Here is a 23,422-nt window from a genome sequence, read left to right as displayed (position 1 = left end):
TAACATTGTTACGCTGAATACAAGTGTGATGGATGCCTTGTAAGTTTGAGAAGAGAAGACAGAGTACTTTAAATATCGAGTATGATGTTTCTAGGTTCTCTGGAATTTTCCCATCCTTGGGAGATCCTTTAGGAGAAGAACATAGACCCACTGGCATTGCCTGGAAATGGAGAGCTGGACAAATGACTGAGAACCTCCCCTTTGGCCTTGTTTCATGCTCAAACAGGAATGGAGTCAGATGAAGTGAATTGGTGGTGTCTGATATTAAGATGATCTTGCTTTACAAAGTGCATCTTTAGGAGGCTAATATGCCAGAGACCTTACCAACTTGGAATTGCTAACCTTTCCAAGTTTGAATTGACTTCATAGGATTTTCCCTTCCTTTGCATTAGCAAGCAAAACATACTCCTCATGTTGGCAGTACGAACTGAGAAGCCTGGTAATTGACTTTCCCGTGGAGTATCTCTCCAAGAAAAGTACAGTCATCCCTCGATATCCATGGGGGACTGGTTCGAGAATCCACTTAGGTACAAAGATCCCTTATATGAAATGGTGTAGTATTTGTGTATAACTTCCTGTATACTTTAAATCATCTCTAGATTACTTATAATACCTAATACAATGTGAATGTTATGTAAACTTTTGCTGGCACGGCAAATTCAAGCTTTGCTTTTTGGAGCTCTCTGGAATTCCTTTTCCTGAATATTTTTGATCAGTGATTGGTTGAATCTGCAGATTCAGAATCTGCAGATACTGAAGGCAGACTTTAGGAGGTTCTAGGGTCCCGATCCTTAATTTCTCTTCCTCATGCTAGTGTGGTAAGCAGCAGCTGTATACTTTCCCCAGTGGCAATCCTATTTCTGGGCCAAAGCTGACACAGACAAGAGGAACAGTTTAGATGTAAGATAAAAAACAATTATTAGAAATCATCAGGACTTTTTTTTTAATGAGTGAAGTCAGGAACTATACTAATTGCCTCTGAAACTATATACTTTTTACTGCATTTTATTAACTGCAGTGTATGAGAGTATGCCTGTTCTATGTATTGCTACCTTGTAGATATATTGAGATTTTTGCATAAATGTGTTATTCATCACAGACTGAGCTACATAAATAAAATATATAGACAGATATTAGTACTGTAACGAAGGTCTTAGAGAAATAGCTTAGGAAGTGACAATGCTGTCAACAAACATGAAAGATTGAAATTAAGCCTTGCTTTTCTTCAAAACATGATCTTTAAACAAACTGAACTTCAGTTCTTCACTCTGTGGACAGGTAAAAGAAGATATTCAAAGTACCATGTAGGGTTCCTGCTAGCTGATGGAAGGGTATCCTTGGAGAGCTGAAATAACTTTTAAAAAAGGAAAAAAAAAGCTCTACCTAAATCTGCAAAAGAGTAAGATGATTGTTATTCTTCTGGAACCCTTTTGACAAACCCCTACATTTTCAAAGAGTTACATGGGATTTAGGCAGGCACTGGCTTTAATGTGACCTGCGTGGCTACACTACCTGTAGTCCTTTGAAAATTTAGGATTTGGTTGTTTGCTATAAGTCAGACGATGATTTGATTTAAGTTGACAGAGTTTGAAGAATGAATAAACATGGGCACTTTGGTGCAAAAATACAAAATCTAGAAGTAGCCCATTAATCAGGCAGGGATAACCAGGAAGAAGAAGAAACAAAAGTATAATACCAATTCAAAATGCAGCTGAAGGATTTGCGTGTCATTTGAAATCAGAAGGTCAAACATGAAAACTTGGACAGGACCATCAAAAGACTCCAAGGATGGGCTTGTGAGACCATTCTCCTAAAAACTTTTTCCTGTTTGGGACTGCAGGATAGATGATCAAGACAATTTCTATTCAGAACTTGTCCTGTTTACAACTCATATTACAAAAGTATATTACCATTGTCATCTTTGAGCAGCATGAGTGATACAATCTCACATTCATAATATGGCTATTTTATATTTGCAGCTTTATGAAAATCTATAGATATCAATATCTGTCTTTAATGGATCTTGCTGAAATCCTGCTGCCAGGGAAGTTATGCTGTACTGCTATGGAATTATCACAAAGCTAGATCTGACAATTATGATATCATACCAGGATAATGTGACTTTTAAAATTGTTGGGAAAAACTTTTACAGCATCATCACCAATCATATTTTAGTTTGGAAATAAAAACTAAGGTCTACATGTGATAATTAGTTGAGTTACCTCAGTTGCAAGGATCCCTCTATCCTACCCAAGGCTGTCTTGTCAGTGTCAATGAAATTGAATGTCAAATTGAAAAACTCTAAAGCTATTTCTTCCATATCAGAAAATCACTAGCAAATCACATCTTCCTGCCCTACTGGCAAGATAAGTAAAGTGAGCACATATCTGTCTCCTTGTATTGTCAAACTTGAATCAAGCTGTTTACATGGGATGTCAGACTGGTCACATACTGGACCTCAGCATTTCATCTCTGTTGTCAACTCTTGATAATTCTTGTGAAACGTACATTTTTACTTCTTTGTAGCAAGAAATTGACACAGTTAATCACTGCCTCTTCCTTATTTAGCTCTCTTTTTATTCTTTCCCCATTCCCACGGTCTCTCCTTCCTAAGCTCCATCCACTCCTTAAATAATTGGTGTTCATCAGAGTGGTACACCTGGCTTATTTTTCAAAAGTCCTTCAATATATTGTCTCTAGGTAACCACTGCTTCCCCCTTGCCCCACCCCTGCTCAAGTCCCTGGCTTCAACTTCTACCTGCATGCTCTTGACTCCCAGCTCAGTCACTTTTCTGAGTTCTAGACCAGCATTTCAGACTTATAGCCTGGCTAAGTATTTCAAAGACACCTCAAAGCCAAGTTGTCCCAAAGTGAAATCATCTTCTTCCACTGCCCATCCCCCAAACAAACAATAAGCAATCAGATGGACCTATTCCATATCCTTGTACTTGTCTTGGGTGAATCGTACCAACATTTACTCAAATGCTGAAAATACAAATCTAAGGTTCATTTTAAGGCCTTTTTTTTAAACCATGATACCACTAAAATAATCTTTCCAGAATGTAAATCTGACCATGAAATTCTCCTAATTCAATGGGTTCCCATTACCTATCATCACCAATGAAAACTTCTTAGTATGTCAGTCAAGACATTTCCCCGATCCCTGTATATTTTCCCCAGCCTCTTCTCTTGCCACCTGTCCTCTGGCGACCTGTGATCCTAAACCTTCCTAAGAGATCCATGCTTTCCTAAGCTTTGGAGCCTTGTAAATGACCTCCCTAGTCACATCTTCCCCCTCTGTCCTTGTGCACCCCATGGAGTCTTTTTCAACTTCCAGCACTCAGCTCATGAACATCCTCCTGTGTGAATTTTCCCTTGGTATATAGACATTCACACTTGCCTCTTGGGTATAATAGGTGCCTCCCTTCTCTGTTCATATAGAGCTGTGTGCACATACTATAAAAACACTTACCATGCATAGCTGGGCCCGTGGGCCAAGGCTGCTGAGCCTGCGCGTCCAGAGCCTGTGCTCCGCAACGGGAGAGGCCACAACAGTGAGAGGCCCGTGTACCGCAAAACAAACAAACAAACAAACAAAAACACTTACCATATATAATAATTGTACTGTTCATACTATATTCTGAGTTCCTTGACAGTAGATAGTTTCTCATTCATCTTTGTATTCCCACAACTTAACAGTGATTGTTCCATTGGGGTGTGCTATACATTTCTTTCCTTTTAATGAATATATATTTGGATCAGCCATGTATACCTGGATATATTCCTAGATATGATGGAAAAAACTATGACTTGGGTCCCTATGACAAATTTCCCTTCATGGCCATTGGGGCTGCTTCTTGACCTAGTGTGTGTGTAGTAGTTTTCTGTAACCTACTTCGGTACTTCCCTTTTCTTCACACTGATATTCACCTCTTGATATTCAAGGGTTTGCTGTCAACTCTATGATTCTAGGAATATAAACCTGTGGGTAAAGTGTTTAACTACTCATTTAAAAATATAGATCTAGCTAGCTTTATATTTCACAAAGATTCATAAACTGATAGTTGCTTGGTCTTAATAATCTAACAATAGGTGAGATGTCTACTAGGTAGACCAAGAGTCTCTCCAGTCCAATATCTAACATACTGCTAGCTTACTTTAATTTATGGAAGACTTTCCATTAAAAGTCGACATTTAATGTAATTTTAGTAACCTTTTTGACAATGGAAGTTGAGGTCTAGGGATTATTTTAGTCTGCTCGGGTGGCTATAACAAAATGCCATAGGCTGGGAGGCTTAAATAACAGACATTTATTTTTTCACAGCTCTGGAGGTTGGAAGTCTGAGATCAGGGTGCCAGTAGGGTTGGGCTCTGGTGAGAGCCCTCTTCCTGGCTTGGGATGGCTGCCGTCCAGTTGTGCCCACATGGCCTTTCCTCCGTGCCTACATGTTGGAGAGAGAAAACTCTGTTGTCTCTTCCTAGGGCATTAATTCCGTCACAGGGGGCTCATCATCATGACCTCATCTATACATAATTACCTTCCAAAGACCCCCACCTCCAAATATCATCACATTAGGGGGTAGGGGTAGAGCTTCAACATATGAATTTGGGGGTGGGGGGGACAAAAACATTCAGTCTGTAAACTGATTAAACCACTTTCCTATGGGTACTCAAATAATCCAGTAGCAAGGAAAATGCTGACTCCAAAATATTGTTTTCTTTTCCCTAATAATTTGTCTTTTTATACCTGGGTACTCAAGTAATTAGCATTTTTGAAAAGCAGGACATCACTAGTTCTCATTGATTGCCTCTGATGTATTTCCCAAAACATGAATCTTCCTTTAATGCTTATTTTTCATGTATGTTTATCCATATTTCTCAACTGTTTTAGGGAAGGCAAACAATCTAGGGTCTCTTTCTCTTTTGCTCTTTCAAGTTTTCTTAGGGAAAAGAAAAGAACCGGGCTCTTGGTGCTTCTGGCAATTTTATTCTAACACAAGTAGCACCCAGATTGTAATTCTGATGACTATTCAGCTCTTTCTTGAAAAATTAAATTCACAAAACAATTGATTATCAGTTATAAATGGCAAAAACACCATCTGGTTTTCAAAATTGGTTAAATTCATGTAGCAAGGGGAAAAAATGTTGGAACTCATACTTGGGGAGGAGTTCTAGTCCACGAAGCAGAAAATGACGAGCTTTACTATGAGAAAGCCAGAGTAGTCATAACTTGTATCTAGCAGATGCAGGAATTTGATACGTTCTTCACATGTTCCATATGTTAAATCATTTGGCAAGATCTTCAGTGTGAAAGAGCTGAGGGTGGCAGAGGAGTGTGGCTAGTGGATAGGGTAGCAACAGCTTCATCCTAAATTTTCAGCTCTGGTTGTTTCCATGAAGACGTAGTGCTAAAGATGTCCCATGACCTGGGAAATTGGATGTGCAAGTTCCTTAAATGTCTGGCAGGGGTGGCATTTTCTGGTGGAAATTTCTAAAGCTATCTGCATTCTTCTGGGGAGGTAAGTCATACAGCATTAGCATTTCCTACAGAAATGTCCCATGTTGTTCTTTGCCAACTGGAAATCTGCGTAGGTGTTCATTTGATGTGCCAAGAGAATGAAGGGAGATGAAAACACTCCACATCTTCCAATGTCCCCATACTGTGTTCCTAGTGTGGGAGGACTGGGGCCTGACTAGATTCTCTTGGAGCTACAGCCTCATAAGGAACGCTTTTCCTTAGGAGTATAATGCAATCCTGTTATTTAAAAAAATGCTTCTGAGTTGCTGGCATATTTTCACCTTATGTTAAAATGTAGCTTATGTTATTATTCATGCATTGTAATGTGAAATTTATTCACTTACTTAACAAATATTTATTGAGGCCCAGTATAGCATAGTGGTTAATTGCATAAGCTTTGCAATTTTACAAACTTTGACCTTAGGGCAATTGCTTAATCTTTCTGTGTTTAAAAAATACAAGAATACTGTGTGCCATGAGGATTGTTCCAAGGATTAAATGAGATTACACATGTAAAATACTTAGTAAGAACTCAATAAATGCAAAAGTAGTAATAATAATAATAATAGCAAGTATAAATTTACGCTAGGGTGCTAGATTGACTGGGATATAGGAACTTACTTTATAGTTTATACATCTTTCAGCATACATATGGCCTCAATTTTTTTTATCCTGATTGTGGAGGGACTCTGCTTTGCATTTGGTCTGATCAAGGTAGCTTTACTTCTGGAGGTGCTAAGAATAGGTAGGACTTTGCGGACTGGACATTATCCCGGTGACCATGTGGTGATGGTTTCCTGCCTCATGTAGTGCTGTTTGCCTGCTGGAGCTTTCTAGACTTCTGGAGGACTGCCTGCAGTTCATGTATTAGGGCCTGTAATTACAGTGCAGAATATCCAGGCCTGTGAAGACAGGGTAGTCTTGAAATTAGTTTATGCATAATGGATAATAGGAGGCTGTTTTTAAGTGTAACTCATTTGGTGGGTTGGCAGATCTTGACTTCCTTTCTGATATGTAACATTTATTTATTTCTTTTTTAGCAAGATGAGGACAGAGGGCTTCTCTAGACTATAGCTCAGACTTAGCAATTTACATTCAGTAATCTCTTGGTCATTTAGCCACAGATAATTTGTCATGGTTTGTTTTAGCTGTTGTGATATTGATATTTATTATGCAAATTGTATTTCCTACATCTTATTGTTCTGCATTCTATGAATACTTAAATTATTATAAACCTTTACACTTAATATGGCTCGTCCTTCAATTTGATGCTTGAGCAACAGAGGGTCAGAGCGCACACGTTCTTCTAGAGGGGAAGAAAATAAGTAATTAAAAAGCAGACAAACAAGAGAGCCGGCTGCCTGGCTCAGAAGAAAGCAAAGGCAATTTCGGGGAGGGAGAGCGAGTCCGAGAAGCGAGTCGCTTCAGCCTGGAAAGCCTCTCCCAGAGACGCGGGAAGCTCAGAGCACCTGTTGGTCCCCAGCCGCCTTAGGCGGGACGAGGGGCAAATGGGCGGCAGGGGGAGTGGGTTTGAGCCCTGAAGGAGGAAGATGGCAGACCTTCTCTTCACACCCCGTCTCCGCCCTCCACCCCGAAGCCTTCACAGAAAAGATTTTTTGTTGAGTGTGTGTAATCGTAATTATCTAATAATACATGTGCATCATGTATATTAAATATACATATATCACATATACATTAAAACCAGGAAGGAGACCTTCAGCAAGCTGGGGAGCCTGAGCCAACGCTCCTCGATCTACCTTTCCCGAGAATCTACCGCAAACACACAGACTCGAAAATCCCAGATCCCGATTCCGGCTCCTTTCTCCCAACTATGCCCAAGTCTACCGCTAGGTTGTTGAGCGGGCTCTCCCGCTCCGCCGGACCTGCAAAGCACGCATGCACTTCTCCCAGATTGTTTTGTCAATCCGGGGACCTGCCTCCTCACTCTCTACTCCCGAACAGCCCCCGTTTCCCAAAGATCTATTCCTTTGGTGCAAGGTGAGTGACGGAAATTTGCAACGTTTTGTTTCCAGGCCAGTTGCACTCGGCGTACCGGGCAGGGGAGTCTCCTAGGGAGATTCTCGTCGTCTGGTTGATGTAGCGATTGCTATAAACATTCCTAATAAAGGTGTACGGGAAGCTAGACCCGCCCCCGGAGCCGGAGCCCCTGTGCGCCAGGGGCCCAGGAGAACACTTTTTCCTTGATCCCGGGAAACCGAAAACGAATTTTAACATAAACATATTTGCATACGCCCCTCCCCCTGGCCCCGCCCCTAGGTGGCGCGGGCGCGCCGCCGAAGCCAGCGCCAGGGGGCGGGGTGGGGGAGGGGGTGAGTCCTCCGAGAGCCGGGTTCGGCTCGCGGCGATGTGATTGGTCGGTCTGGACTCCTCCTCCAGCGCATGTCATTAGCATCTCATTAGTTGTCCGCTTGGGCTCGGGAGGAAGCCACCGCCGCCAGTCTGAGGCAGGTGCCCGACATGGCGAGTGCTGTGCTGCCGAGCGGACCCCAGTGTGCGGCGGCGGCGGTGGCGGCGGCGCCTCCCGGTCTCAGACTCCGGCTTCTGCTGTTACTCCTCTCTGCCGCGGCACTGATCCCCACAGGTAGGTGTGGGCACCGGCCGGTTGGCCCCCGAAATCTCCTAAGGCACCCCAGTGGCCGTAGCCATGGAGGGGGGAAACGTTTCCATGACAACCTTCCCCCACTTCCTAAATCCAAATCGGAGGGAGTGTGGAGAGGAAACTCAGGGCTGAGAATGGAAGGGGTTGAGGGGATCGGTAAATCTCCTCTCCCTTGCCCAGCTTGGTGTGAATTAGAGCTCGTAGGGATGGCTGCACCCACACCTTTTCTCCCCGGCTTGGCGCGGGGCGCGGAGTGGAGTGAGAATGTGGGGCCCGGGGGCTAGAGAATATAGGGGAAGGGGGTGGATCGCAAGCACCCCCGCCAAACCTTCCGGACCCTCCCTAACTCGCTGTTGTCCCCGTAACTTGCAGGTCCTCCCGCTTCCCCGGGCTACCCATTCGCCCCCACCTCTCCAGCAGGCCCCCCATTCCCCATCCCCGAAACCTCCCCATGGCTGACTAGCGGCCCCCTCCAGCGCGATTCCTCACTGGTCCACAGGACATCTCCAGATTTGTCTGATCGCTCCTGCTTTCCCCGCGCTCAGCCTTTCTCCCCTGTCCACGAACAGCTCGCCCCTCGTGTCTCCTTCCAGCCGGATCGCGGCCCCTCCGCCCCCACCGCCCCCTCCGCCCGGCTGCGGGTCTCCTTGGCCGGGCTCCAGGCAGGGAAAGTTCCCCGGGCCCGGCCCCACGGGGGGGCGGTTGTTGTCGCCGCCTCTGCGGGAAGAAGCCGGGAACCCGCAGCCCGCCTGCCCCACAGCGTCCTCCGCCGCGAGTGGGGACCCCGGATTTCCAGGCTGCCTGTCATTTTCGGCAGCTCGGGGGTGGTGGAGGGAGCGTTCGTGGCCTCTGCGGCCAGGCGGGCACCCTCCGGGCCTCCGGGCGTCCCCTGCGTGCAGAGCTGTCTTGGGAATTTGCCCAGGGGCGGCTCTGCGCGCCCCGCTCCTTCCCTGAAGATGCGGAGCACTCGGCTGGAGCACGCTGTTTGGCTGACCGTGTGCCGGGCGCGTTGGCGCGGTCGGGAAAGAAGAGGGCAGTGTTTGCTTTTGCTAACAAAAGGGAGCTGGAGCTCTTCCCCAGCGGAGAGCCCGGCCGTGCTGCACCCTGCCTCCCCTTCCCACCACCGCCGCGCTTGCTGGCCGCGCGGCGTCCCAGCGCCCCTGGCCGCCTGCTGCGGGCTGGGAGCAGGGAGCCGGGACTCCAAGGCGCAGGGCCGCGGGGGGCGGGGAGGTGCAGGAGGGGATGCAGCAGGGCTCGGCGCCTGCAAAGCCCCTCCTCGCAGCTCGGAAGCCGCAGGACCCGCGAGCAACAAGTGGCGGAGGACACCGAGAGCTCAGCCCCCACCTGCGGAGCCCCCGACCCGGGCGGGTGCAGCGCCGGGGCCACCGTGCCGCTCCCGGGGTGCCTCTCCGCTTGGGCTGTGCCTTTTGTTTACACGCTAGAGGACACACAGTTACATAAACACCGCAGGAGACACGCTGTAGGAAATGGGGAGATCTGGGGGTGCTAGCTTTGGATTTGGGGGGATGCCGGGGTGGTTGCTTCCCCTCCACTCCTCAAGACAGGCTTGCAAGGGAGCTCGACTTGAGGAACCTATCGGGGATCCATAGAGGTGGGAATCTGGCGGCAGCTTCAGTTCCAGAGCTGAGGATTTTTTCTTCCATGCCACTGCCTCCGGATGTTGTTTATGTGTTTTTGCACTGTGAATTCTTAATTTATGAGTTACGAGATAATTGGGTTCAGCCGATGCCGGTGTGGTTACAACTTCATTTCGGGTGATGTCTCTGACTCGATGGGTTCAATGAAATGTTCCTGAAAGAGATCCCTGGTTCTGCTGCATTGTAAAAAGCGCCAGTGTCGGTTAAACGTGAGCGTTACAGGCTCGGTAACTGGCGCATAACAGAGGCAACAATAGACTTGTATCGGCTGCAAAAAAAAAAAAAAAAAAAAGGCGGGGAGGGGGCAAGCGCTGGTCGGGATATTGTCTTTGGACTAAAAATGGGAGCCGTGCAATGCCGCTCGCCAGCAGAGCAGCATCAGATTATGCCTCCTCTGTCCAGCCTGCTCATTGAAGGCTCCGGGTAGTAGCAACAGTACTGTATTTGTAACTATCTCGCGGTAAGAAGTTGCCTTCCCACCGAGGGCTATATGCTGACTTAGAAAGGAGCGGTCTGGAACTCAACCGTGCATGTCAAAGCTACAAGAAAATTCTGTTGCCAGTTGCCATGGAAGCAGCTTCCTGCTCCTGTGTACATCCCTGTTTGTATGCTGTTATCAGATTGTGTTCAAATTAGAAAGTAATTGGGTTTGATTTGTAGTGAGGGGGTGAGGCGCCTTTCTTTAAATCTTTTTTTTTTTTCTTTTAATGCGTTTTTTGGTGCTGAGTTTGAGAAGGGGTCTTGGCCTAGCCCCCAGATCCTAGTCCCAGAGAGTAGATTTCAGGTGGGGACCAGGGGACTTCTCTTCTTTACTCCTCTTAGTTTAAGCTTTCTCAGAGACCTCCAGTTCCTACTCCCAGGATTAAAGAAACCTGTTGGCGTTGCCTTTTAACTTCATAAGGCTTGTTTCATTTACAGCCTTGCTGGAATAGCCATCAAGGGCCATTGTGCGGTGGGTCCAGGTTCTGTCTTCCCCTGTAACTGAATCCATTTATCCTCTGGAGAAAATCTCTCGTCCCTCCTGTGGTGTTTGGATGAAATGGATGTTAATGAAATGCAGCTAAAATGGGCTTGTCAAAGCTCACTCCTCAGTGTAAATCACGCCCGTTTACTTTGGGATGCTCGCATGATGTTGTTTCTGACCCCCAGTGAACCCGTGGTTGGTCACCCTCCTCTTACATTTTCAGCAGTAGAGAGGATGGCTGATGGGTGGGGATGTGTGGTGGTGCTGGGAAGCCCAGGAACTGAGTTTTTGCTTGTCCTGGCCTGTTGGGGCTTGTGTACTGGGGATAGGGACTTTACAAAAGTGCCGCCCTGCTATTGTCGCCTTTCCCTGCAACAAATCCAATAGCTGCGGGAGGGACTTGCACTTGTCTGTGATAGCTTTGATAAAATATCCCTCATTTAATGCCACTTTATATTTACAGTGTGTCACTGGAGACGCACAAGGCTTCATTTAGTGACTTGTGTGACAAGACAAGCTTGCATTATTTGCCTGGGACATTTTGGAGGAACAAGAGACCCATTGAGCAATCTTTTGAAATGAACAAATACGAAAAAAGGGGGGAATAAAAGAGCAGGCAGTTCTCCGGAACAAAGAGCGTTATTCATATGGATGTTGTACATGCTTTATCCAGTTTTCCCAATGGCCCTCCTGGTAAAGGCGAGTGGGACAGGGAAGAAGCCAAGGCAGGACACTGGCGCTTCCTCTCTTTTTTCCTGACTTCATATTCTTATCTGACTTTGCCCTCGACTCCCTGGACTCCCTGCCTGCTCTGCTCAGCTTGCTCGGCTCCCTCTAAAACCCCAGAAGGTAATGGGTTCCTGGGTCTAAAAAGGAGATTTTGAAATCCTTTCTCCCAGCTCTGAATTACAGCGGAAGAAAGTGCTAGTAGCTACCTGTTGAGATGGATGGTCTTCGGCGGATATATCGGTTGAATGGAAAGAGATGTCACTTTTCTGTGACATGTGTCAGGAAGTGGTTGATAGTGAATGTCAGATGGGTAAGAGGTCTTGCAATTATAATATTAGCCTTACTATTTATTTTTAAAGAAATGCTGTGAAAACTAAAATCCAAAATTTTCATGATCATGAAGGGTGCTCTTGGAGTTTTCAGTGACTTTTGCCCACACCTGGTACATTTTGGCCTTATTATACATAAGTGAATTTTTATTATTCCTTGGCCTATATTGCTAAGTGATTTTCAGGCTTTAAAAACTTGATAATATTGCTGTGAATATAAACTCAATCTCTCAGTTTCTGTATGTGACATATTAATGCTTAATTGGCCACTTAGAATTTACATTTTAAAAATGGTTTTGTGTGTGTCTGTGTGTTTAACGGAAGGCCCATTTTTATGCAGGGGGATCTCTTAAATTGCACCAAACTAATCAATGTTATGATTTGAATGGAAATTTACCAGTATATAAAGAAATTTTATAAAAAATAAATCCAAAGGATTCAAATGTTGTATCTCTTTCTTGGGAAGAATAGTACTGACCATCATGCTGGGCATTTTCAACTGAAAATCCAGCATAGAAAGGAGAAATCACACAGCGACATCTGTTGCAGAATTGAAAATTTGCTGCTTCTAGTTGCAAGCAATTAGTCCCATATACGCACCTAATGGTATCAGCCTGTGTGTGTGTGTGTGTGTTTGTGTACTCACACAAATATGTGTGTATCCACATGCATATATGTATATATATGGACGTATACAGAAGCTCAGCCAGTGTTCATAGTCACATTTAAAATTATTTAATAGAAAATATAACATTTTAATGCAAAGTTCTTTTTCTTAATATCACCTGTTGAGGAACTAGAGATTCTTATAATCATGGAATTTTTGAAAGGGGAAGGATATTAGAAATCATGTGGCAACGTCTCATTATTTTGCAGTGAGGCAGCCAAAGCCCAGAGAGGGAGGGACCCTGCTTACCGCTGAACTGAGGCTGAGTTAGCTGTGCTTCCAGGATAGGGAGCTGGTCTCCGGATAGCCGGCCAGTGAAGCTTCTCTTCCACCTCCCAGCAGGGATGCCCAGTAAGGGATATGCATCCTGGGTAGATGCTGTCTTGGGTAGGAAGAGTTTGTATTCTGAAGGCAGCAAGAGTAATTATTGCTCTGCGTAATAAACCGAGGGATCAGAGGTGTGACCTCTGGGAAGAAAGGACCGGTTTTTGTTAAGGTTGTCTTCAGTGTTGACAAATCATTCTGAAACCTCTGGACTTCATGTGGCAGCCACACGTGAATGTTGTTGTCCAAAGCACCTGAGTAGAGGAGAGCTCTGGATGTGTGTCCCGGTCGTTTAAGTCAGATGCGTGGGAACTAGGCTTCACAGAAGCACAGAAGCCTCAGCTTTAGACTTTGAACCTTTCGTTTTGTCATTTCAAGGAGTCTTATTAACAGGAGAACTGGTTCCACATAACTAAAGAAAAAAGGAAGGGTCCTTAAGTCAAGAACAAAAACACATCTTGATTTTCTTACCAGGTACTTGTCCCTTTCCGTTAAGGCTGGGAGAAAGCTCAGAATAATTTTTTTCTTAAAGAAAAAATTATTTTATTGTTGCAAGATGACCCTTTTTTTTAAACATCGATCATATTTTCTTTATTTTTTCATTTTATTATGGAAAATTTCAATTATACACAAATGTAGAGAGAATGCCATAATTAACCCTCTTTGCAGATCATCAGGTTTGGTACTTACCACCCATGGTCCATCACCTTCTGTACACCTTCTCCCCTTCCCAGATTATTTTAAACAAATCCTGGACATCCTATCATTTCTTCCATAAATTACTTTAGAATGAATTTCTGTAAGATACAGCTCTTCCTCTACGCCCATAATCACAGTATCATTAGCTGCATGTACATTTTATCCACTGGTATACAGATTTTTATCCTACTCTTGCTCTACCCAGGAAGGTAGAGTGAAGGCTTGGCACAGTGGGTAGAAGCTGAGGCGGGAGCTAGAAAAGCCAGAGCGTGATTACTGCCTGCACTGAGGTCTCTCTTTTCCTGTGGTTTGGTTTATTTTGAGCAAGGTTTTGTTTGGAACGGATAAGATGAGTTTTATTGCGTAAATATGGTTGTGTAAATATGCAGTAATTGTAGCTAATTCCTCAGTGGCGAGCTGTGGAAAACACCCTTGGTGAGATTGGCCATTTCTGGATGTGCTCATAATGAGTACTCTCCGTAGGAGGACTTCTGTAGGAAAGGCTAGTTTAGTTTGATGGCTGTGAGGTGCCCTCATTCGGAATATTTTCCTCTAAATGTCTCCGTGGTATGAGTGCCTTTGCGTTTTGTAAATATATGGCTTCAAAGAAAAAGGTATCTTTTCCCATTTCTAATTGGCTGAGTATTCATTTCAGCCTGTATTCTGTAACTGAAGTGATCAGAAAATGCCTTTGGTGTGGGAAACCCATAGGGAGCTGTAAGTTTTGGGGCCTTATTTTTGTAGGATGGGGGTACGGGGTGGTAGGAAGAGAAACTGTTACTCTTTTTTACTTTTCAGTATTTGCCCCATTCATTTAAAGTGTGAATTTTTAATTTCAGCTAGAAATGTTAGAATGCTTCAGCGTTAATTTCGGAACTTCTTTGGTTTCTCGGAAAATAGGTTGGTTCCATTTTCCAGGGTTCGTGAAATGTGAGGTTTTGTGTGTGTGTGTGTGTGTGTGTGTGTCTGTGTGTCTGTCTGTGTGTCTGTCTTTTAAGAAGTTCCTTCTCAAATGTATCTAACGTGGACTATAAACTGAAGCATTGGGGTTTTTGGTTTCTAGCCAAACAAGTAATTACACATGAGATGGTTTTGAGAGTTCCAAGCAGCCCTGGCCAAGGAAAAACCCGCCTCCTGTGCCCCTCTTCTGAGCTGGCCACGGCACCAGAAAAGCACAAAGGAATGTCTACATTTAGGGTTTGGGGAGCGCCACCAAAATCGAATAAAAAGCCTTTGTTTGGAAACCATCAATGAAGGAAGGAACCCACTGGAATGTTTGTAATTACAAGTGGCACCTCCTTGTTTAAATTTCAGAAGCCACAGTTTCTTTTTCAGAGATTTAAATTGCAGGCTGTAGCCAGCAGCTGCTGTTGTGGTTAATGGGCACTTTCTCTTTGAAGATCTTCCTGTGCTGGTTCTCAAAAGCTTTGGAGCAGTCGGCCTTGAACTAGGGTTAGAAGAAAGGGAGATGGAGGTATTTATATACATGCACAGCAGAAGTGATGTGTGGCCTTTATTATTACTCAAAAGAGGAGCTTGGTGGTAAGGTTTTGAGAAAACTGAGCACTAAGGAAAAAAAAAAAAATCTCTTATGACTGACAGGTGTCTTGAATGGGGTGATTATCTTATGAGAAATGTGGGGTGGGGAAAAGTTTTTCTTTTAGTAGATGCTTTACTGGAACGTAGTCATTTGACCCACCATTTTGATCTTGATATTTCAGAAATGTTAAATAGCCTTGAAATGAAAGTGCTCTGTTTCATATTTAAATGCTACTCAGTGTTTGATGTTGATATTCTAGTGGCGTGGACTTTTAAAAATGCCTAGAATAAGTGGCTTGCTCTCGGCAGTCTTCCTTGGTAAGGTGGGCATTCTAAATCCTCTTGAGCCATCCAGCACTAGACGGCAGTGTCAAGTTGGAATTGTTATGAGGTCCCTGGAGGGGGTGGGGAGGAATCTCCCTAAAAACAAAGGGCTCCTGGGCCCCATCTCTCCCATTGTCTGTACCATATCTCCACTTGGCTAGGAATAATCTAGAAGTTAACATGTCAGAAATTGAACCTTTCATCTTAGATCTCAACTTTTCACAAAGTCTCCATTATTGCACGTGACACCATTGTCATCCCGGTCTCCAGGGCCCTGAAATTTGGAGTCTTTTTTTCCCCTCCTTAGCTTTCACCCTTGGACTGAAATAAAATGGGGCTGATTATTTCTCCACAACATTCTCTGGAAGCCTCAACGTCCTCTCCAAACCATGTTTTACTAAGCAGAAGCTCTCTAGCCAATTCCCCCGATCCCAGGCTCTCTGAGTCAGAATTTAAGTCCTCCTACCACAGCTGTAATTCTTTCCTGGACAGGATCAGGACACTGCCCTTGCAGAAAACCTAATCTCAAATTCTTGCTCCTTGCACCAGATTCAAAATCCACATTGTTTTGTCTTAAGGTTGTTCCTTCCTCAATTGCTTTCTCACTCCTTCTCTAATTGCCCTCATTTCTTATTACTTTTCAGCCCAATCCCGATGATTCTGGAAGACTGATGATTCTCCAGTGAAACTGAGGAAGAAAGTGGTTTCCCCTGATCAGCCTTCAGCTGGTTGCCTTTGCATAAAACTGCTCTCTGATCGGTTTTCCTCTTAACTGTTTTGGTTTATAATTGTAGGACGGCTGAATCTCCTTGCCCACCTTGAGAATAAACATCTTTCCTTTGCATCTTTCAGTTTAACTAACACGTGCTTATCTAAAATATATGCCCACACAGACATTTCCTTTTTCTGCTTTACAGGTGTGTACATGTCTTTCTTTCCAGTAAGCCACAATGTATCGATATTGTTGCCATTACTTTAATGAAACTTTAAACCCTAGAATGCTGAAAGTGTATTGTGCCTATTTGGTAGCACGTGTTGGAATACAGGCATTTACTATAGCATGAAAATAGTGTAACTGAATTCACAAATTACAAGCTGGCAAAGTAAGACTTTGGGGCAAAACGTTAAGCCTTGAGGAGTTGGAGACTTTGGAAGGGTCAGTGTCAGAGAGCCTTGTCTGGAGCTGCTGACTTGGCATACATGAGATCAGCCCCTCTGAAGATGCTCCAAAAGATGCGACCTTAGAGGAGCATTTGGTGCTCATGTTTTCGGTGCATCAGTCGCTAAGAAGTACTACCCGGGAAGCCAGAAGGAAGTGCACTAAAACCCAGGTCTTTATTAGCTAACACTTTAAATAGCGTTGACTTGGGGAGCAGTGCTGTCTCACTAAACACAGGCATCTCTCCCATTGTGGCAGATCGCATGTTAGTTGATTACATAGAGGGTGAATTGTTACTGGCTTAAGAAAATATATGAAATCTTTGTTTCTCAGTCTAACTGCTAAACTTGTTACCTGAAGGATCTTTTCAAAGCCTTTATCTGGTACTAATATCTGCCATGGTTCTTCCCTTATTTTTTTCCCCGCCTGGCATCCTTCCCCCGCAGAGTTCAGTTTTTGCTACTGGAAGGTTATGCAGCACGATAATTCAGTGGTAGGAACACTTGATTATCATGGAGTATTTGGGGACGGTCTTGGGGGGAAAGGTTGTATGTCAAACGTGGTATGTATTTGGCTCTCTGCTGATTATCAGCCTGGGATAAGCCAAGCCATGCAGAAGTTACTGCACATAATCAGCTTCTGAATAGAAGAGGAACCCGGCTTCATTCTCTTGCAGAAACCCTTACTTAAACAATGAAAACTTCAAAGATAGGGAGAAAAAAAAAAGTTAATTCAGTACTAAATTACTGCTCAAATGGTTTTATCTCTTAAAAGGTTCAAATAGAGATTAGCTTAAATGACACCGAACTTCACTTTTCCTTGTGCATATCTTGTGCGCACACGTCACTGTGAAGAGACCTCTTGTCTCCTTTCTTTTAGTTTTGTTAGTAATCACATGAATGTTAGTTGCTGTTTGTTTCCCTTTCCCGAAGCAAATCTCTCCATCTCTGGGCCAGCTTGGCAAGCAGAATACCCGGTCTAGATTACAGAACAGCATAAACCTAGGGCTTTGCTTAAGAGCTAAAAACAACAAAAACAACCTACCTTACAGGGTGTTAAAAATAAAATAAGATCATATGTATGAATGTCCTTGAGAAGGAAGTATTTTATATATATGGCTTTCATTAAAACAGCCACGGTTTAGTGATGGGGGTTATGTTTCTGACCACTACTACTGCTAATCACGTTTGTAAGTCCCTCACACGTTTGAGAATATTGAAAAATTCTGTGCTGAAAGGATTAATTCAGGATGTACTCAACTGTCTCTAAGGTGAAAGTGAAGAATAAAGTGGCAGTAAGATTAAGATCCTACGCGGAGTTGAATGTTTTTTGGAAGTAAATGGAATTATCCAGTCACCTTGGAGAAATAGACAGTGATTATAATCTCAAGTTTCTGGCCTTTTAACACAGACAGGACTTTATGATTTTACTTACCCCTTATATTTTATATACTATATTTAAATCAAGTACTTGTATTTCTGTAGCTAACCCATAAGGCACTTGGAAGAAAAATGAGAATTTAAAAATTATTGTTAAATCAAGTGTCTGCTTTTGTACCAGGCATCGTGTTTGGTGCAGTTATAGTTGGGTGGGTGGATTCCTGAGGGATACAGTTGGTTTTCTCAACTTTTACTTTGAAAACTCTCAAAACGGCAGGAAAGTTGAAAGTATAACAAATGCTTGTACACCCCTTACTTAGATTCATCAACTGTCAGCATTTTGCCCATTTGTTTTATCTCTAGTTCTCTAAACAATGTATCCACACATGTCTTTTTGTTTTTTTCTGATCCATGTGAAAGCAAGTTGCAGGCCTAGTGACACGTCACCCTTGAATACTTCAGCACCAGACTCCTGAGAATAGGGACATCTTCTCCCACAACCTCATTACATTCAAGAAATTTAATATTCACCAATATTATTTAATGTCTAGTCCATATTCAAAGTTCCCCAATTTTCCCAGTAATATTCTTTATCTATCTGTGTTTCTTTGTCTTCCCTGATCTAGACTCCACTGGAGATCACACATTGGATATGGTTTGCACGTCTCTTTTTCTTTTAATCTAGAACCATTCCCTTGCCCTCCACTTTTTTTTGTTTGTTTGTTAAGGTTCTTTTAAGGAGTGTGTGTGCGGGATGTCTTTCATGGTGTTGACATTTTGTTGAGTCCAGATCTACAGCTTTGTGGAATGTCCCACGGTTCTACAGATTGTTTGCTTGTTTCCTCCTAGTTTGATTCAGACTGTAATCATAGGCAGGAACATGGCACAGCTGATGTTGCCACCTTTTAACATCACATCAAGAGCAACATAATAGCAGTTCGTCCTAATTTTAGCAGTGGCAAGTTTGATCCCTTTGCTAACTGTAGGTTTAGTACTTGGTTGATGTGGATTTACAGATGTCTCCACTTTTGTCCCTTTGTCATTAATAAGTAATTTGTGGGATATTTTGAGATTGAAGATCCTGTTCTCAAACACTTCATCTAGTGGTTTTAGCAGCATTGATAAACCTTGTCTAAATCAAATATTACACCAGTGTTTATAAAATTGTGCTTTTTCTAATTGTCATTCCCCTGTATTGGGCAGAGGCCTTCTTGAATAAAGAAGCGCTCGCCTTTCCCCCATCCTCTCCTTTTTATTTGAAAATCACAACGGACTCATACATTTAAAACAGTTTCAGTGTGATAATATTTCTTTACCGTCAAATTTGGCTAAAGGGAACCCCTTCAGTCTGGCTCTTGTATCCTTTTGACATATCTCTGTTAATTTTTAAGTTCTTTCTTATTTTATGTCACAAGAAGATGTCTAAGCTCACCTTGTATTTTCCCTGCTCCAGATCTGGAATCAGCTATTTCTGCAAGAAGCTGTGGTTCCTTTCAGTGGGCAACTGGTATTTAGATACCAAAGAGTTGTGCTCATTGCGGTTGACTTGTTTCAGTGGACAGAACTAGGAGATTACATGTATATTTATTATTATATAAATAAATTATATTTATATATATCTGGATACATTTAAAATTTATACTTATTCATTTAAATCATGATTTCATACTAATGTCTTCAATTCTATTGTAAAACTAAGGTTCTTTCTCCCCTTTTCTCATTCCTTATTTGTACTTTTTTCCCCCACACTGAGAACCTTGATTCCCAGCCATATCAGTTTCTTATAATTAATGCAAAAACTAGATTTGGAATTACTCCACAGAGAATACTGTAGACAACAAAACTGTCAAGTGAAGCTCAAGATTTTTGCCACTCTTTTTTGCCTTTAAAATAGATCCAGTGAAGGTTGACGGTCAGAGTACTGTGTTCACAAGTTCACAAATTAGTGCCTTGTGTGTGTGTGTTATCAATGAGATGTATACTAAGGAGCATTGATTTCTGTTTCTATTCAATTTTAGTGCTTTACCTAGCCTTGTTGATTTAAGTTTATGTGTCGAACATGTTAATCATTACCATGGCTCAAAAATCAAAACTATGTAAAGAAGTGTCACTCCCTTCCCTGTACTTCCTGGCCCATTCCCACCCACCTTCCTGTAGTAGCCAATTTCATTCCTTTCTCATGTATCTTTCTTATTTTTCCTTTGAAAAAATAATAGGTAGTGTTCTCTGTTTTCATACTTTTCCATAAACCGTGTTAACATCTGCCTATAATGTCTTTTTTTTTTGTTGTTGTTGGTACGCGGGCCTCTCACTGCTGTGGCCTCTCCCGTTGCGGAACACGGGCTCCGGACGCACAGGCTCAGCGGCCATGGCTCACGGACCCAGCCGATCCGCGGCATGTGGGATCTTCCCGGACCGGGGCACGAACCCGTGTCCCCTGCATTGGCAGGCGGACTCTCAACCACTGTGCCACCAGGGAAGCCCTACAATGTCTTATTTGACAAATCCTGGGTTTTCATATTAATTTGATGATTTATCCCCATTTGGCTTTATTTCACTTTAGAAACCTTTTTATTTTACTATATTCATATCTCTTCCTTTTAGGGTAATAGTTCTCTTTGGGTAGTTAGGAGAACGCTTTATTTTTTTCATTTAACTCACCATATTACTTGCAAGAAAATAGGGACTGCCCTTTTTCATATAATGCAATGTGTGTCTCTGATGTTTATTAACTGTGCCTTACTTTGCTTCTCAGCAGTCATCGTTTACCCTTCTCCTCATCCAGTAAATTGGCATATCTATGTCTCAAGTCACAATGCCCCAATTCTTCCTACCACTTTAAAAAAATTGTGTTATACTTACTGTAAAGTGCACAGCCTTTTGCATCTAAACCTCAGACCATGTTCCAAAGGTGCCCACTGAACATCTCAATCTGGATATTCCACAGTTATCTCAAATAATATTAATGACAAAACAGCAACTGTTATTTTGTATCTTCATTCAGGATCTCATTTAATCCTTACTGTCACCCTGTAAGTAGTTGTCTCTCTTGCTTCATTTTACCAGTGAGGAAGTTGAGAGGATGATAGGACCCTTGTCCAAGAGGCACAAATAATAAGTGGTAGAACCAGGTCCATCTTCAAAACCCATCGTTTTAAACACTTAAGTACATTTTCCTAAAGTTCAACATGTCTGAAACTGAACTTAGCACTTTTACTCTCCCCAAACCTCCCACTATCCTATATCTTCTGTGCTGATGAAGGGTATCACCAAGCTGCCCAATGAGTTAAGTGAATCTGGGAGACATCTTAGAGTACTTCCTCCTTCGCTACCCTTTCCCTCTGTTAGTAACTAAGTCCTGCTTGTCTCTTGCATTCACTTCTGTCAATTTCACCACCACTGTCTTAGTTACCCTTATGCTCATTTTACAGATGAGGAAAGTAGATTTAAACTGATCTAATAGTCCCTTAATTGGTCTGTTTACCTCTAGTCTCATCCCTTCAATGCATCCTTAACACTGCTTTTAGGCAGATCTTTCTGAAACACATATTAGATTGTCACTTTCTTGCTTAAAATCCGGAAATGTTGGGCTTCCCTGGTGGCGCAGTGGTTGAGCGTCTGCTTGCTGATGCAGGGGACACGGGTTCGTGCCCCGGTCTGGGAATATCCCACATGCCGTGGAGCGTTTGGGCCCGTGAGCCATGGCCGCTGGGCCTGCATGTCCGGAGCCTGTGCTCTGGAACGGGAGAGGCCACGACAGTGAGAAGCCCGCGTACCAAAAAAAAAAAAAAAAAAAATCTGGAAATGTTTTCTTGGCACCTTAAAGATGGCGCTTGCACTCCTCCAGTGTGGCCTACAGTGCCCTTTATCACTTGACTTATGTCTTCCTCTCATGCTCACCTCTTGCCAGCTGTGCACACCGTGTTCTTACTTTAGGAGCTGCACACCGTGTTCTTTTTTTCTTTTTTTTCTCGGTACGCGGGCCTCTCATTATTGTGGCCTCTCCCGTTGCGGAGCAGAGGCTCCGGATGCGCAGACTCAGCGGCCATGGCTCACCGGCCTAGCCGCTCCGCAGTATGTGGGATCTTACAGGACCGGGGCACGTACCCGTGTCCCCTGCATCGGCAGGCGGATTCTCAACCACTGCGCCACCAGGGAAGCCCCACCGTGTTCTTTACTTAACCAAAGTAAATGTGTCCTAGATATGCTACGCTCTCTCAGCCTTTTTGTATGTCACCTCCTCCTCCTGAAGCATGCTTATCTAGATGGCTGATTCCTACATATCTTTCGAGATCCAGCTCCCAATTTCTCAAGGAAACTTACATGAACTCTCAGGTAGGTTAGGTGCCTTTTCTTTCTGCCCCTCTTCTGTACTTCCTTAGGGGCTTTCCCAGACTTATCTTCTTTCTTCCTGTCAAATATCTTTCTCCAAATTGCCCCAGGTTCCCTCTCTATACCTGTGCATTTCATACTTGTCAAACTTGTTTTCACCAACAAATGCCCCATCCTCTGGTCTTCTATATCAGCATGTTTCAATCCTGTGCGTACATAAGACCCAAGTCCAGTGCTTCTTTTTCAAATCTTAATGTACTTTCCAGCCTGAATGTAATATTTTCCTTTCAACTTCTTTTACAATTTCTCTAGCCATCCCATGATATTTAACACTTCTTACGTTATCATATGTTGACATGTGTCCATAGGTAGGTGTCTCCTAGCCTTTCTACAGGAGGGACTACTGCTTATTCATCTTTGTATCCTTAACAGCATGAGGTTAATGCCCTACACGTAGTATGTGTTCAGTAAACATTTGTTAAAGCAATGAATGAATTGGAAATTAGGTCTCCATTGCCCCTGAAATCATCAGCATAAATGTGAACAGAGAACATGGTGATAATAATTCAGTCTTGAAAAGCAGTATAAAGATGCATCACTCCAAAGGTTGTTTATTCACTCACCATTTTCCTGTTACACAATCTGATTTCCAATACGTATATAGCCTATCTTTTCTCATTTGTCATGAATACCGGTAGTTGGGGTTTAGAATTTGCACGAGGCCTTTGTGTATGAATTTAATTTAGTGGTTGTCTAGTTACCAGCTTTTAGAACTGTAATTCTTAGCAAACGTTGTTTGTTCTCTCTTAATGGATGAAGGGCTGTCACTATCTGATGTTTCCATAGCCTGAAGGACTGACTTCTAGCGTGTTTGATCATACTTGGTTGTTGGGTAGTTGTTGGAGAGATTTAGATACCAGCCCAAGTAAGAGAACCTCTTTCCATTTACTTAATCACTGTACAGTCCTGGTATGGCTGGACTTTGTGTCATTGCTAGGGCCATACTGGCACGTTAGAGTTGAAGCAACAAACCAAGAAACTTCTCTCTGAGGCCATCTGCCCCTCTTCCCCTCAGTTTTCATGAGAGCCTTGTCTTAAAACGGATCTATTCTCAGGAGAGGCATGGTACACATAGGAAAATTTAAACCTCAGGGTGACAGTTTTCCTTGTACAGTAATAAA

The 23,422-nt window shown here is 43.2% G+C and overlaps 1 protein-coding gene across 12 annotated transcripts in view; it reads left to right on the top strand.

Annotated features, from left to right (window-relative positions):
- The first annotated feature begins 7,957 nt into the window (after positions 1-7,957).
- The window catches only part of CADM1 (cell adhesion molecule 1), a 341,221-nt gene continuing 325,756 nt past the window's right edge, over positions 7,958-23,422 (top strand). For all 12 annotated transcript variants that reach the window (XM_060304077.1, XM_060304075.1, XM_060304081.2 and 9 more), the window contains exon 1: positions 7,958-8,120. In XM_060304077.1, coding sequence (XP_060160060.1) covers positions 7,997-8,120 — 124 coding nt within the window. In that variant the 5' untranslated portion in view covers positions 7,958-7,996. The remainder of the gene's footprint in view (positions 8,121-23,422) is intronic.

Source organism: Globicephala melas, chromosome 8, assembly GCF_963455315.2.
Source record: "Globicephala melas chromosome 8, mGloMel1.2, whole genome shotgun sequence".
Lineage (NCBI taxonomy): Eukaryota > Metazoa > Chordata > Mammalia > Artiodactyla > Delphinidae > Globicephala > Globicephala melas.
This window is presented reverse-complemented; position numbering and strand designations above follow the sequence as displayed.